General features: G+C 30.6%; 2 protein-coding genes across 2 annotated transcripts; both read left to right on the top strand.

Moving 5' to 3' along the window:
• Window positions 1-7,868: 7,868 nt before the first annotated feature.
• LOC124846616 (uncharacterized) lies at window positions 7,869-10,304 on the top strand. The gene has a single exon (XM_088094919.1). It carries the CDS (start codon window positions 7,869-7,871, stop codon window positions 10,302-10,304), a length of 2,436 nt encoding a protein of 811 aa, XP_087951045.1.
• LOC124826626 (receptor kinase-like protein Xa21) lies at window positions 7,869-11,796 on the top strand. Its single transcript, XM_088094918.1, has 3 exons — window positions 7,869-10,579; window positions 10,694-11,058; window positions 11,515-11,796. The coding sequence occupies exons 1-3, from the start codon at window positions 10,363-10,365 to the stop codon at window positions 11,530-11,532; spliced, it is 600 nt and encodes a 199-aa protein (XP_087951044.1). The 5' UTR covers window positions 7,869-10,362; the 3' UTR covers window positions 11,533-11,796.

Genomic DNA, 11,796 nt, shown 5'->3' with positions numbered 1-11,796 from the left:
TGAGTATCATCTGAAGGTGTTATTTTTTTTATACGTGGTTACGTGAAATTAATTTGATTAAATGAGGTTTGGTTGAAGAAAAGCCATTAAAAGGGTTTTTGAAGTGCATGGATTTTTTTTGTGTGGATCTTTCACTGATTGTTGGTTGTTGAGACATGTCTGGTTGTCTTTTTGTTTGCCTTGTTGCAATAGTTGGGACACCAAATTTGTGATGTCTCACATGGTGGTGGTTTAAGGGGAATTGAGATAATCTTGATTTGCAATTGTGGTGAAATAACACTTGTAAGAATGACAAGAACTTCAAAGAATGTTGGGAGACAATTTTGGATTGTCGTAACTATAAGGTTATATTAAAAATAGCATTTTTAATTATTTGTAATAAGATATGTGTTGGTAATTAACATTGTCTTTGTTATTTTTTTTTATTGAATAACATGGTGGATCTTCTAATGTCATGTCTTTTAATTATTTCAAGTGGTTCTTTGAAGAAAATGTTGATAAAAGGGATACTATCATTGTCAAACAAAAGAGGAAGATTTATGGCATGGACATTTATGGCATGGACAATTCAGTGAAAAATTTGAAAAAAAAAATGCAATTGTTAATAGAAGTCATCTTTGTTGTTGGTGTATTAAACATAGTTATGTTGCATCTGTGTTTAGGTTGATGTCTTTAGGTGGCTCGGATCTATCAATTTGGCTCATATCACATGATTTGACCTTGATCCATATGGATTGAGGCCAGAAAAATTCACAAGATCAAAAATTCCCCATTGAAAAAGTCAACAGTACAAAATATCCGCAAAAACCTTGTGGGTCAAGGTACGAGCCTTCTTTTTAGAAAAAATATTCATTTTAAATATAATAAAAAATGCAATTAACTCCTAATTTATCGCAAATTTAAGTAATTTTAATTTGTCAAAGAACTATATACAAATATTTTAATCAAAATAACATAAATTTTATAATAAGTTTCAATAAATCTAGTTGTCTGGTTACTCAACAACATAAAATATTGAAATCCTTGAGTGATTAATATATTTAATTTTCCTGAATGACTAAACTATTTTAAAGTATGTAAGATAGTAATTTAATTTTATTGTGCGAAAAATTTATCTAAATCTGAATTAAAACCAAATACGACATCTCAATTTTTGAAAGTTTAAAATAATGAAAATGAAAAATAAGTTTATAAATTTTTTTTTATAATATGTTGTTTATTCTTTTTCTTTTTTTTAATGTATGACTTAAATTTATACTTAAATTCAAACAATTATTTATTTCTCTTTATTATTATAAATATATATATATATATATATATATATATATAATATTTAGTAATTATAAAATAAAAAGTTAGTGTGAATTTTATCAAAATTAATCAAATATTCTCACATTTTTTACTAGACTATGTTTGTTTGGGACACATATCGCTTTATTAAATGCTATAAGTTTATTTTTTAAAGAAATTGATAAAATTAATAAATAGATTATGGTCGGTATTAAATTATAGATTATATATTTTATTTAATAACATAATAATAAGTATGGTATAAAAATATTGATCTAAATATAATAAAAGTACAACAAAAGTATATAATTTTATGTGTACATAAATAATATTGTTTTTAAGAGTTAATTAAAGTCTTCTAGTAGAGCCAAATTCACCTTAACCCTAATCCTAATCCACTTGAAAGGGGACTTTGCAGGCTGGGTTTTTGTCTCACGTGAGGGGGCCTACTAAAAGGAGACTTTTTCGAGGATGGGTTAGGATTGGTCCATGAGTCATGGGTCAAGTTGACACCTCTAGGTGGCCGCCATGTGCTTTGGTTTACTATGATAGGGCAACGAATTTTAGTGAAATGTATATTGTGTAATGTTAAGGTTCAGTCATTATGTTTTGTAATGTCTATAAATGAATCAAAAAATGAAATTATTATTGGTTTGAAATTGTTCAAATTAGTCCTATTTTTAGTTACATTTTTGTTAATGTGGCTTGTGTTCTTTCTGCCAATTCATACATAATAAGGACAACAATGATAATATATTACAAACAACTGCTTTCTAAAATACATTGATTTCATTAATAACATAATAATAAAGTAGTAACATTTAATGGTTATAGACTAATGTAATATATTTAACCACAAAAGTAGTGATTTCCAAAAAACAATGTTTGGCAGACATTGCACCAAAGTACATTATAATAGTAGAACAAATGTGCTTAAAATGAAATTCCAAATACTACGAAGCAATTACTCTTCTAATTTGTAATTTTTCCCTTCTGATTGGTTGATTGGATTGTTGTGAGGAACACGAAGATGGTTGTGGTGATGCCTTTGATCGTTGTAGGGATTGCGAATTTGGTTGTGATGGTGCCTTTGATGGTTGTGGGGATTGCATAATTGGTTGTGGTGGTGCTTATGATGATTGTGAGGATTGCGGACTTGACTATGCAAATTGTTGTGATACTTATGTTGGTTGTTGAGGACGTAACGGACAATGAATTTTTTTATGGCCAATGACAAATGTTATATTTTTTTATGCCCACCTTTGGTTATTTGGATATCATTCTTCCTTAGCTCTCATTGCTCCGACTTTCTTTTCTTCTATAGTCTTCTAGTCAACTTTCTTTTAAACGGCGGGAGGACATTAGGGAATGATGTTATTTTCCATAGAAAGTGGTCATTCACTGGATTAATGATGGAAGCATATGTTTCTTCATATATTAAGTGTCTAAACCAAATTGGTACATAGTCTTCTGGATTTAAATTTAAGAACTTTATTGTTGCAATTGTATGGTAGCAAGAGATGTCACTAATGAACCATCATCTACTAGTTAACACTTCCTGAACAAAATGAGGTTTTTTTCTCCTGCGTACACTGGTCTATACTCATTCATTTTTCTCTCTCTTTACACTGAAATCACTATGGTTTAGTCCAAACATGACTGTCTTTGCATCAGGAAATGAAACCGATCATTTAGCGTTGTTGAAGTTCAAGGAATCTATATCTAGTGATCCCAATAAAATCTTGTTTTCTTGGAATACTTCTACACACTTTTGTAATTGGCATGGTGTCGCGTGCAATTCTATGCTTCAAAGAGTAACAGAGTTGAATTTGCAAGGTTACAACTTGAAGGGATTCATATCTCCACACATAGGCACTTTGTCTCACATGACAAATTTCAACATTGGAGACAACAACTTCTTAGACAAATTTGATGATGATTACTTTCAATAGTTTGAGCAACCATACCAATTTAGGCAAGAATATCAAATGCATAAAATGAAACAAGAAAGTAATTTATAAAAGTTGAGAGTATTGCTTATGTCTTTTAGATTTAGGTTGATTACTGGATGGCACTCCAAGAATATGATTCAACGTTCAAATCTAACTACATGTAATTTTTTTAGGATTAAGATTTGGATGTAATTGTTGAAGGATTGGATACATTGAAAAATGTGGCACATTATATGAATGAGGTAAGTTGCTTTTATGGTTTTTCGTTAAATTATAAATTTAGTCATTGTATCATTGTGTAGTCCCTTATATTAGAAAGTTGTTTACAAATCAATCCCTAGTCTGTGCTTGTTCTGGTTCAAAGTTTAAGTGATCGCAAACTAGAACATTCAAGTTCTCTTTCAAAGTCAGAGTTGCCTTGTATTTATAGGGAGATTCTCCTTAGATTTTCTTGGGGTAAAATCCTAGGTACGGGAAAAAAATGTTTGAAGTAAAAAACTTGAAGTACTAGAAAACAAACTCTTAAGGCTAAAAGCTTGGAGTACTAGAAAACAAATTCCTTTTTTACAATATTAAACTCTTAATCATTTGATAACAAAATATCTTTCTGGAATTAGCATGAATCTATTTCTAGATTCACTTAGGTTAGTCTAGAGACTACCTATAATTCATTTATGGGACAACTTAAACACTTGTTTTAACTTTAAGATCCAGGTTGTGAACCACGATGATTGGATTACTAATCAGACATAACCCTGAAGCAATAAAAACTTTTTAAGTATAGGGACCAAATCTACTACCAATATAACTTTGACAAATGGCAAGGATCAATATGCTAGAATTAGTTTGACACCAAAGGAAACTTTGATCACTGATTTCTTCTTCCTTCTGATGAGTGTTGGAGAGTTGCTCAAGTCAAACAGAATCATGAAATCTCAATCTGAAATCTACAAATTTTTAATAGCCTATAGTGACTTTGCTTTCTTGAATGCTTCTCCTCTTGGTGCATATTTTTATTCTGATTTCTTTCATTGATGGCTAAAGTATTTTTCAGTATAATAATAGAGAATTTGACACTCCTTCCCCTTGAATCTTGAACAATAAATCAGTTCTTGAGTATCACAAGATAATAAGACCGAACCAAAGAAAAATTGAAGCAAAACCTCTATAAACTTGTAGTGAAACTATTTTCACTACAAAAAAAAAAATGGTTATTACATACCGATATTTACATACGGATTTTGATCCGTATGTAACATAGGTATTACATACAAATTTTACATAAGGATCATGAAAAGTGAGTTATATACAGATTTTACATAAGGATCGTGGTAGTGGAAAAGTTTCTTAAGGATAGGATATGTATATAAGTGCTATAATCCCTATAAGTAGAAGCAGTGTTACCTACCGATGTTACTTACGGATCTAAAAATTATTATTTTTAAGAAAAAATAAAATTAGGTTTCATTAATTCCAAGCCAAGCCTGTTTGCTTGAACACTCACGTCTCTCGAATCTCTCTCGAACCCTAACTTCAACTCTTGTATCTCAAACGTACTGAAACTTTCTTCTCTAGATCCCACGTTCAGTCCGCACTCAGTTTGCAAATCTGATTATAAATATGGTGTTTGTGTGGAAGTTTTCGTCCATATATATGCTTGGTTGGTGGCTTGAGTTTATCCATTGTCCTAACTCGTAATTATTACATGTGAAAGGAGCGTAACCGTGAGGCCATGTTTCATTCCTTCTTCAAAATATTTCTATAGCATAAATTGAGTGTCTAGTTCCTGTTTTTGGGATTATAATATGATTTTACATCTTTTAACGGACCATGAACATAATTATATGAACCAAACCTGGTTGAGATGATATTTTTATGTGAGAAATGTTTTTGCTAAAGTAAAGTTGAATTTACATGTAAGGATATACAAAAGAGTAAGTGATTCATGATGGGTTGAAATTGGAATTATTAAATGGTTTTACTAATTATTGGAAGAAAGGGATGTTGCCTAGACATTATTAAAATTGTATGAATGACTTTTATTATGTGTAAGAGTACAACCGTGAGAGCCATGCCGCCTTCCTTCTCACCAAAGTATTCCAAGCATATATATATATATATATAATCCTTTTATATTTTTTTTAATTCATAAAAATTCTAAATTCTCTTAATAATTTAAATTATCTTTTTCCTTTAAAAAAAATTCGATTTCAGTCACAGAAACATTTAAGTTACTATTATGATCATACTACTTGTCTATAAGAACAAAAGTATATTTCAATTTCCTTTTTAGATTTTTTTTTCTTTTAATTGTGTTCATAAAAAAAGTTATCGAATCATATGATTTTTTTTTCAAACCTACAGAAATGAGATACCAGACATCAAAATCAGTAATTAAGTAAAACTAACCTGTTTATTTCATTGAATAAAATTGCGATAAAAATTAATAGTATTTCTGTTATGTTATACATATTTTTATTTATTTCTCTATTTTGTTATATAATATTTTTTTTTTTACTTTGTGTTATATTTATTTTTGGTTTAATGTCTCAATAGGTCCCTACTTTTGTTCAGAATTTAAAATAGGTCCTTTTATTTTTTGGCGTCTCAATTGGGTCCTTATTTTTGTTAATTTGATGTAAATAAATCCTTTCCGTCAATTTCATCAAACGTTAATGAATGTGTGACGCCTTACACGTGTCAATACTGTCTTCAGGCCACGTCACACATTCATTAACGCCGTTTGATGAAATTGACGGAAATGATTTATTTGCATCAAATTAACAAAAATAAGGACCCAATTGAGACGTCAAAAAATAAAGAGACCTATTTCAAATTCTGAACAAAAATAGGACCTATTGAGACATTAAACCTATTTATTTTCATCTATCTTTATATCATTTTCTAGACTTAAATTCTAAAGTAGACCCCAAAGATTTTTTTATTTTATTGTATTTTATTTTTCCATGGACTTTGTTTTGGGTGAGTTGACCGATTACTACCCACCCAGCACCTCTATTTTCCATTCAAATCAAGTATTGTTTCTCTGATGTGACCAGTGTTTGGGTACATATAAGCCACCTATTTTAAAACAAAAATTCAAAAATTAATGTAGAAACGAAATAAATAAATTCAATTTAGTTATCGTGTTCATAACTGTATTTTTTAATCATTATGCGTCTGTTCTAAAAATAAAAAGTATGCTAAACTCTTCGATTGAGACAATATTATATGAATCAAAATTATCAAATTTGCAACTGCGTTAGACATTTCCATTTTTAAGTTCGAAAAAAGGCATACGCATTTGAGTAGAAAAATTAGTTAATGCTTAAGTAAATTTTGTTAAAATAAACTTAATATTTAATAACAAATATACTTGAGTTCATAAAACTCAAGAATTTATTTCACTTTGTCGTCAACTCTTTATCGTCAACTCGACTTGAGATACTAGAATTTTCATAAGAATAATAAAGATGGATAAACGTAACTTGTTCTCTCAACCAACCATTTTGTATATATCATTAATTTATTATTATTATTATTATTATCATAAAAATATAAAGTATACGAATGAACTTTATAACTTATAATGTTTTCGTTTGTATTATTTTTTGTTAAGTTTTTAAGAACGATTTTGAAAAATTATTATTATTATTATTAAACTTTAACACTTTAATTAATTTTCAAATTAAACTAGTAATTGTTACTTTTAAATATTCTTAACATAAATCTAATAGCTCATCAAGTAAGTTCTTTAAATACAAATATTAAGAAAAAATAGACCTTAATATGATACGGTTTCAATAAAATAACTGTTTTGAAATTAATTATCTGAAAGGGCGTATTATTTGATTCAATAACTTTTTTCACCAACTTAATATAGGTGGTAAGTATTAAAACTATGCTTGTATGTGTGATTTAAATTTAAATTATTTTTCATTTTAAACTAGTAGCTGCCAATAGGACAACTTTTGTGACATAAGAGAGCATAAATACACTTAGAGTTTAGAGATCACAACGAGTCGAATCGAATATGGTAATGTTTATTTGCAACCCAATTTACAGAATAAAAATTTATTCACAATTTGTCCGATATTTACAGAGGATGCACGAGTATCTATTTCAAAAACATCCACTTTAAAATTTGTAGTGGGTATACGCGGATACATACAAATATTAAAAAATATATATTTTATATATTTTTAAAATAAAATTAAAACATATATATAATTTAATATAAATAAAATCAAATATAAATTAAAATTTAATTTTAATTAAATTTAATCTAATAACATATAAATTAGTTTTATTTTAAATTTAATTTAATTAAATAAAATATAAATTAAATTTTTTTTTTTAACCAGTACGTGAGTCTGATAATATAATACCTTTTCAATTCACTTATAAATAAATATTAAAATATCTATTATCTACAGTTTTGACAATAAATACTTATAAAATACCAACTATCATGGATTTTATTGGGCGAAAATTTTTGCCCTCCTAATGCTCAGTGGTTTATTGACTTGACGAGGAACATGCAACCACTTTCCATACCAGATTCTATATTATAACTTAACATAAGAGCAGACACCATCATCTACTAGCTTACACTTCCTGAACAAAATGAGGTTTTTTTCTCTCACACTGCATACACTTTGGTCTATACTCATTCATCTTTTCTCTCTTTTTATACTGAAATCACTATGGTTTAGTCCAAACATGACTGCCTTTGCATCAGGAAATGAAATCGATCATTTAGCGTTGCTGAAGTTCAAGGAATCCATATCCAGTGATCCCACTAACATCTTGTTTTCTTGGAATACTTCTACACACTTTTGTAACTGGCATGGAGTCACGTGCAATTCTATGCTTCAAAGAGTTACAGAGTTGAATTTGCAAGGATACAACTTGAAGGGATTCATATCTCCACACATAGGTAATCTGTCTCACATGACAAATTTCAACATTGGAGACAACAACTTCCACGGAGAAATCCCCCAAGAATTAGGTCAGTTGTCAAAACTGGAGTACCTTTCTGTTGGAAATAACTCATTGTTGGTAGGAAAATTTCCTTCAAACTTGACTGCTTGTACTCACCTCAAAATCTTGTTCCTAAATGGCAACAATCTGACTGGTGAAATACCAGTGGAAATTGTCTCACTTCAAAAGCTTCAAAAACTGTTCCTTTTCATGAACAATTTATCCGGAAGAATCCCATCCTTCATGGGGAATATTTCATCCTTAATCCATCTCTCCATAGGTTCTAACAACTTTAAGGGAGATATTCCACAAGAAATTTGTCGTCTCAAAAGTTTGACGTTTCTATCGTTAAAATCGAACAAATTGACCGGACCACTTCCTTCTTGTCTTTATAATATGTCATCTCTTACTCGAATCTCAGTGGCCATAAATCAACTTAACGGCTCTTTGCCATCTAACATGTTCCACTCCCTCTCCAATCTCCAAGCACTTCATATTCATATCAATCAATTCTCAGGATCAATCCCATCTTCCATAACCAATGCATCCATCCTTTCAACAATTGATATGGCTCATAATCTTTTCGGGCAAGTTCCAAGTTTGGGGAAGCAGATACATCTTCAATATCTAGTTTTAAGTACAAACAATCTAGGTGACAATTCACCAAATGATCTGGAGTTTTTAAAATCATTGACAAACTGTAGCGAGTTGCAAATGTTGTCTTTGTCTTACAATAATTTTGGAGGTCGTTTGCCAAATTCTTTGGGCAATTTATCCTCTCAACTTAGTAGATTGTATCTCGGGGGAAACCATATATCAGGAGATATTCCAGCCACATGCGGAAATCTAATTGACTTAATTATTTTTACAATGGAACAAAACCTCCTTGATGGAGTTATTCCGACAACTTTTGAGAAGCTACAGAAGTTGCAAGTGTTGGACTTAAGAGGAAACAAATTGTCAAGCTTAGGAACCTTCATAGGCAATCTCAGTCAACTGTTTTATTTGGACGTGGCAGAAAACATGTTAGAAGGAAGTATTCCTCCAAGTCTAGGAAATTGCCAAGATTTGCAACATTTAGACCTTTCCCAGAACAACCTCACGGGAACCATACCATTGGAGGTTTTTAATCTTTCATATCTAGCTGATGCTTTTTCATTGTCACAAAACTTGTTGAGTGGTAATATACCAGAAGAAGTGGGCAACCTGAAAAATCTCAACTCGTTATATTTGTTTGAGAATCGTCTGTCTGGTCACATTCCAGAAACTATTGGAGAATGCATAATGTTGGAGCAACTCTATTTGCATGGGAATTCCTTACAAGGAAGCATCCCTTCTTCTTTGGCATCACTCAGAGGTCTTCAAAGTTTAGACCTCTCGCGGAACCTCTTGTCTGGACCGATTCCTAGAGTTCTGCAGATCATTTCTTCGTTGCAATATTTCAATGTATCATTTAACATGTTGGATGGTGAGGTACCAATTAAAGGCATATTTAGTAATGCAAGTGGGATAATTGTGACTGGGAATAGTAAGCTCTGTGGAGGTATTTCAAAGCTGCATCTACCATTATGTCCTGTCAAAGCCACGAAACAAGCAAAGCATCACTCACTCAGATTGATAGCAATTATAGTAAGTGTGGTTGCTTCTCTTCTCATATTGTTGGTTATTGTAACAATCTACTGGATGAGGAAAAGGAGTAATAAACCATCTTTGGATTCACCAACAACTGACCAACTGACTAAAGTTTCATACCAAAGCCTATACAATGGAACAAATGGGTTCTCAACTTCAAACTTGATCGGATCTGGAAGTTTTAGCTCTGTATATAAAGGAACTCTTGAGCAAGAAGACAAGATCGTTGCCATAAAGGTCCTAAACCTTCAAAAGAAAGGAGCTGACAAAAGTTTCATTGTTGAATGCAATGCGCTTAAAAATATTAGACATCGAAATCTGGTTCCGACTTTGACTTGTTGCTCTAGCATAGATTACAAAGGTGGAGAATTTAAAGCTCTAATTTTTGAGTATATGACAAATGGAAGTTTAGAACAATGGAAGTTTAGAACAATGGATTCATCCTGAGACACCAAGTGCAGGACATACGAGAACTTTGAGCCTTCATCAACGATTAAACATCACAATGGATGTTGCTTCTGCATTGCATTATCTTCACCATGAGTGTGAACAATTGATCATTCACTGCGATATAAAACCAAGCAATGTCCTTCTTAATGATAGCATGGTTGCGCATGTGGGTGATTTTGGTATAGCAAGACTTTTGTCAACTTTCAATCACACCACTTCTGGGCAAACAAGTACAAATGGAATAAAGGGTACAATTGGCTATGCTCCTCCGGGTATTCTTTTTAGTTTTTAATCATTGGTGTTTAATTCTCTGAATTTTCACTTTGTTTTTGTCTACTTGTTATTTATTAGTATTATCTATGGACAATTTTCTGTACATATTTTAGAGTATGGAGCGAGGTACGAGGTGTCAACTTATGGTGACGTGTATAGTTTTGGAATTCTTATACTGGAAATGCTCACCGGAAGAAGACCCACAGATGAAATGTTTAAAGATGGTCAAAATCTTCGTAACTTTGTTGCAGTTTCATTTCCTAATAATCTTTTGCAGATTTTGGACTCAAGAATCATTTCAGAGTATGAAGCAACTACAATGGAAGGAAACTTTTGTAATGTTAATCCAGAGGCTGAAAAGTGTGTAGTTTCGCTTTTCAGAATTGGACTTGCTTGCTCTGTGGAATCACCAAAAGAAAGAATGCATTTGGTTGACGTTATCAGAGAGCTTAATCAAATCACCAAGGTTTCTTTACTGGTGAGCTAAAGAGCTATACTAAACTCTCCCCATATAATTATAGGACACAAAATAGTTACTACGTTAAGAAATAATTTTGTGTTTCAATAAAATAATTATGATTTTTTTTATAAATTAATTCGCAGAATGAAGTTTTCCTTTTTCAAAATTGGTTATAAGTATTAGTAGGTAAACTTATATACTCTAAACTGATAGTATCACTAATTGATAAAGGACTATTAGACGAAAGATTTGAATTTTAAGTTTAATTTAATACAAAATCGATTTATAAAATGATGTTAGTATTTATTTATGTTTTAAATTGGTCTTATCAAAATTTTCAACCAAACTTAAATAAGTTTTATGTTTGTAGCATATAACTAACTTTTATTCTCTTTCATTATCTTCTTACCGTAGATGAAAACAAAATTTAAGAATACCTAATACCTCAAATTTATTGAAATTCTTGGATTTCAGGGGATGACTATTGAATAGAAATAAAGATGAAATCAAATTCTACATGATGATGGAAACTATTGCTGGATAAACCCAGGGCAACGTTATCGACGACTTTAACAAATGGAATGTTCCATGCACTCAATAAATATACTTATTGTGTTTCTATATTTTTATTTCCTAATTTTTCAAACTATTGGAATTGCTAATAAAACAATTGAGAATGATAATGATAATCCAAAATCATGTAGCAAATGTAAACTGAATCTGAACTTATTGTTGCTAGTTTTACTTCATTGATAA

The sequence above is a fragment of the Vigna umbellata genome, chromosome 7, assembly GCF_029865625.1.
Source record: "Vigna umbellata cultivar VRB3 chromosome 7, Vumbellata_1.0, whole genome shotgun sequence".
In the NCBI taxonomy this organism is placed as follows: Eukaryota; Viridiplantae; Streptophyta; class Magnoliopsida; order Fabales; family Fabaceae; genus Vigna; species Vigna umbellata.
This window is presented reverse-complemented; position numbering and strand designations above follow the sequence as displayed.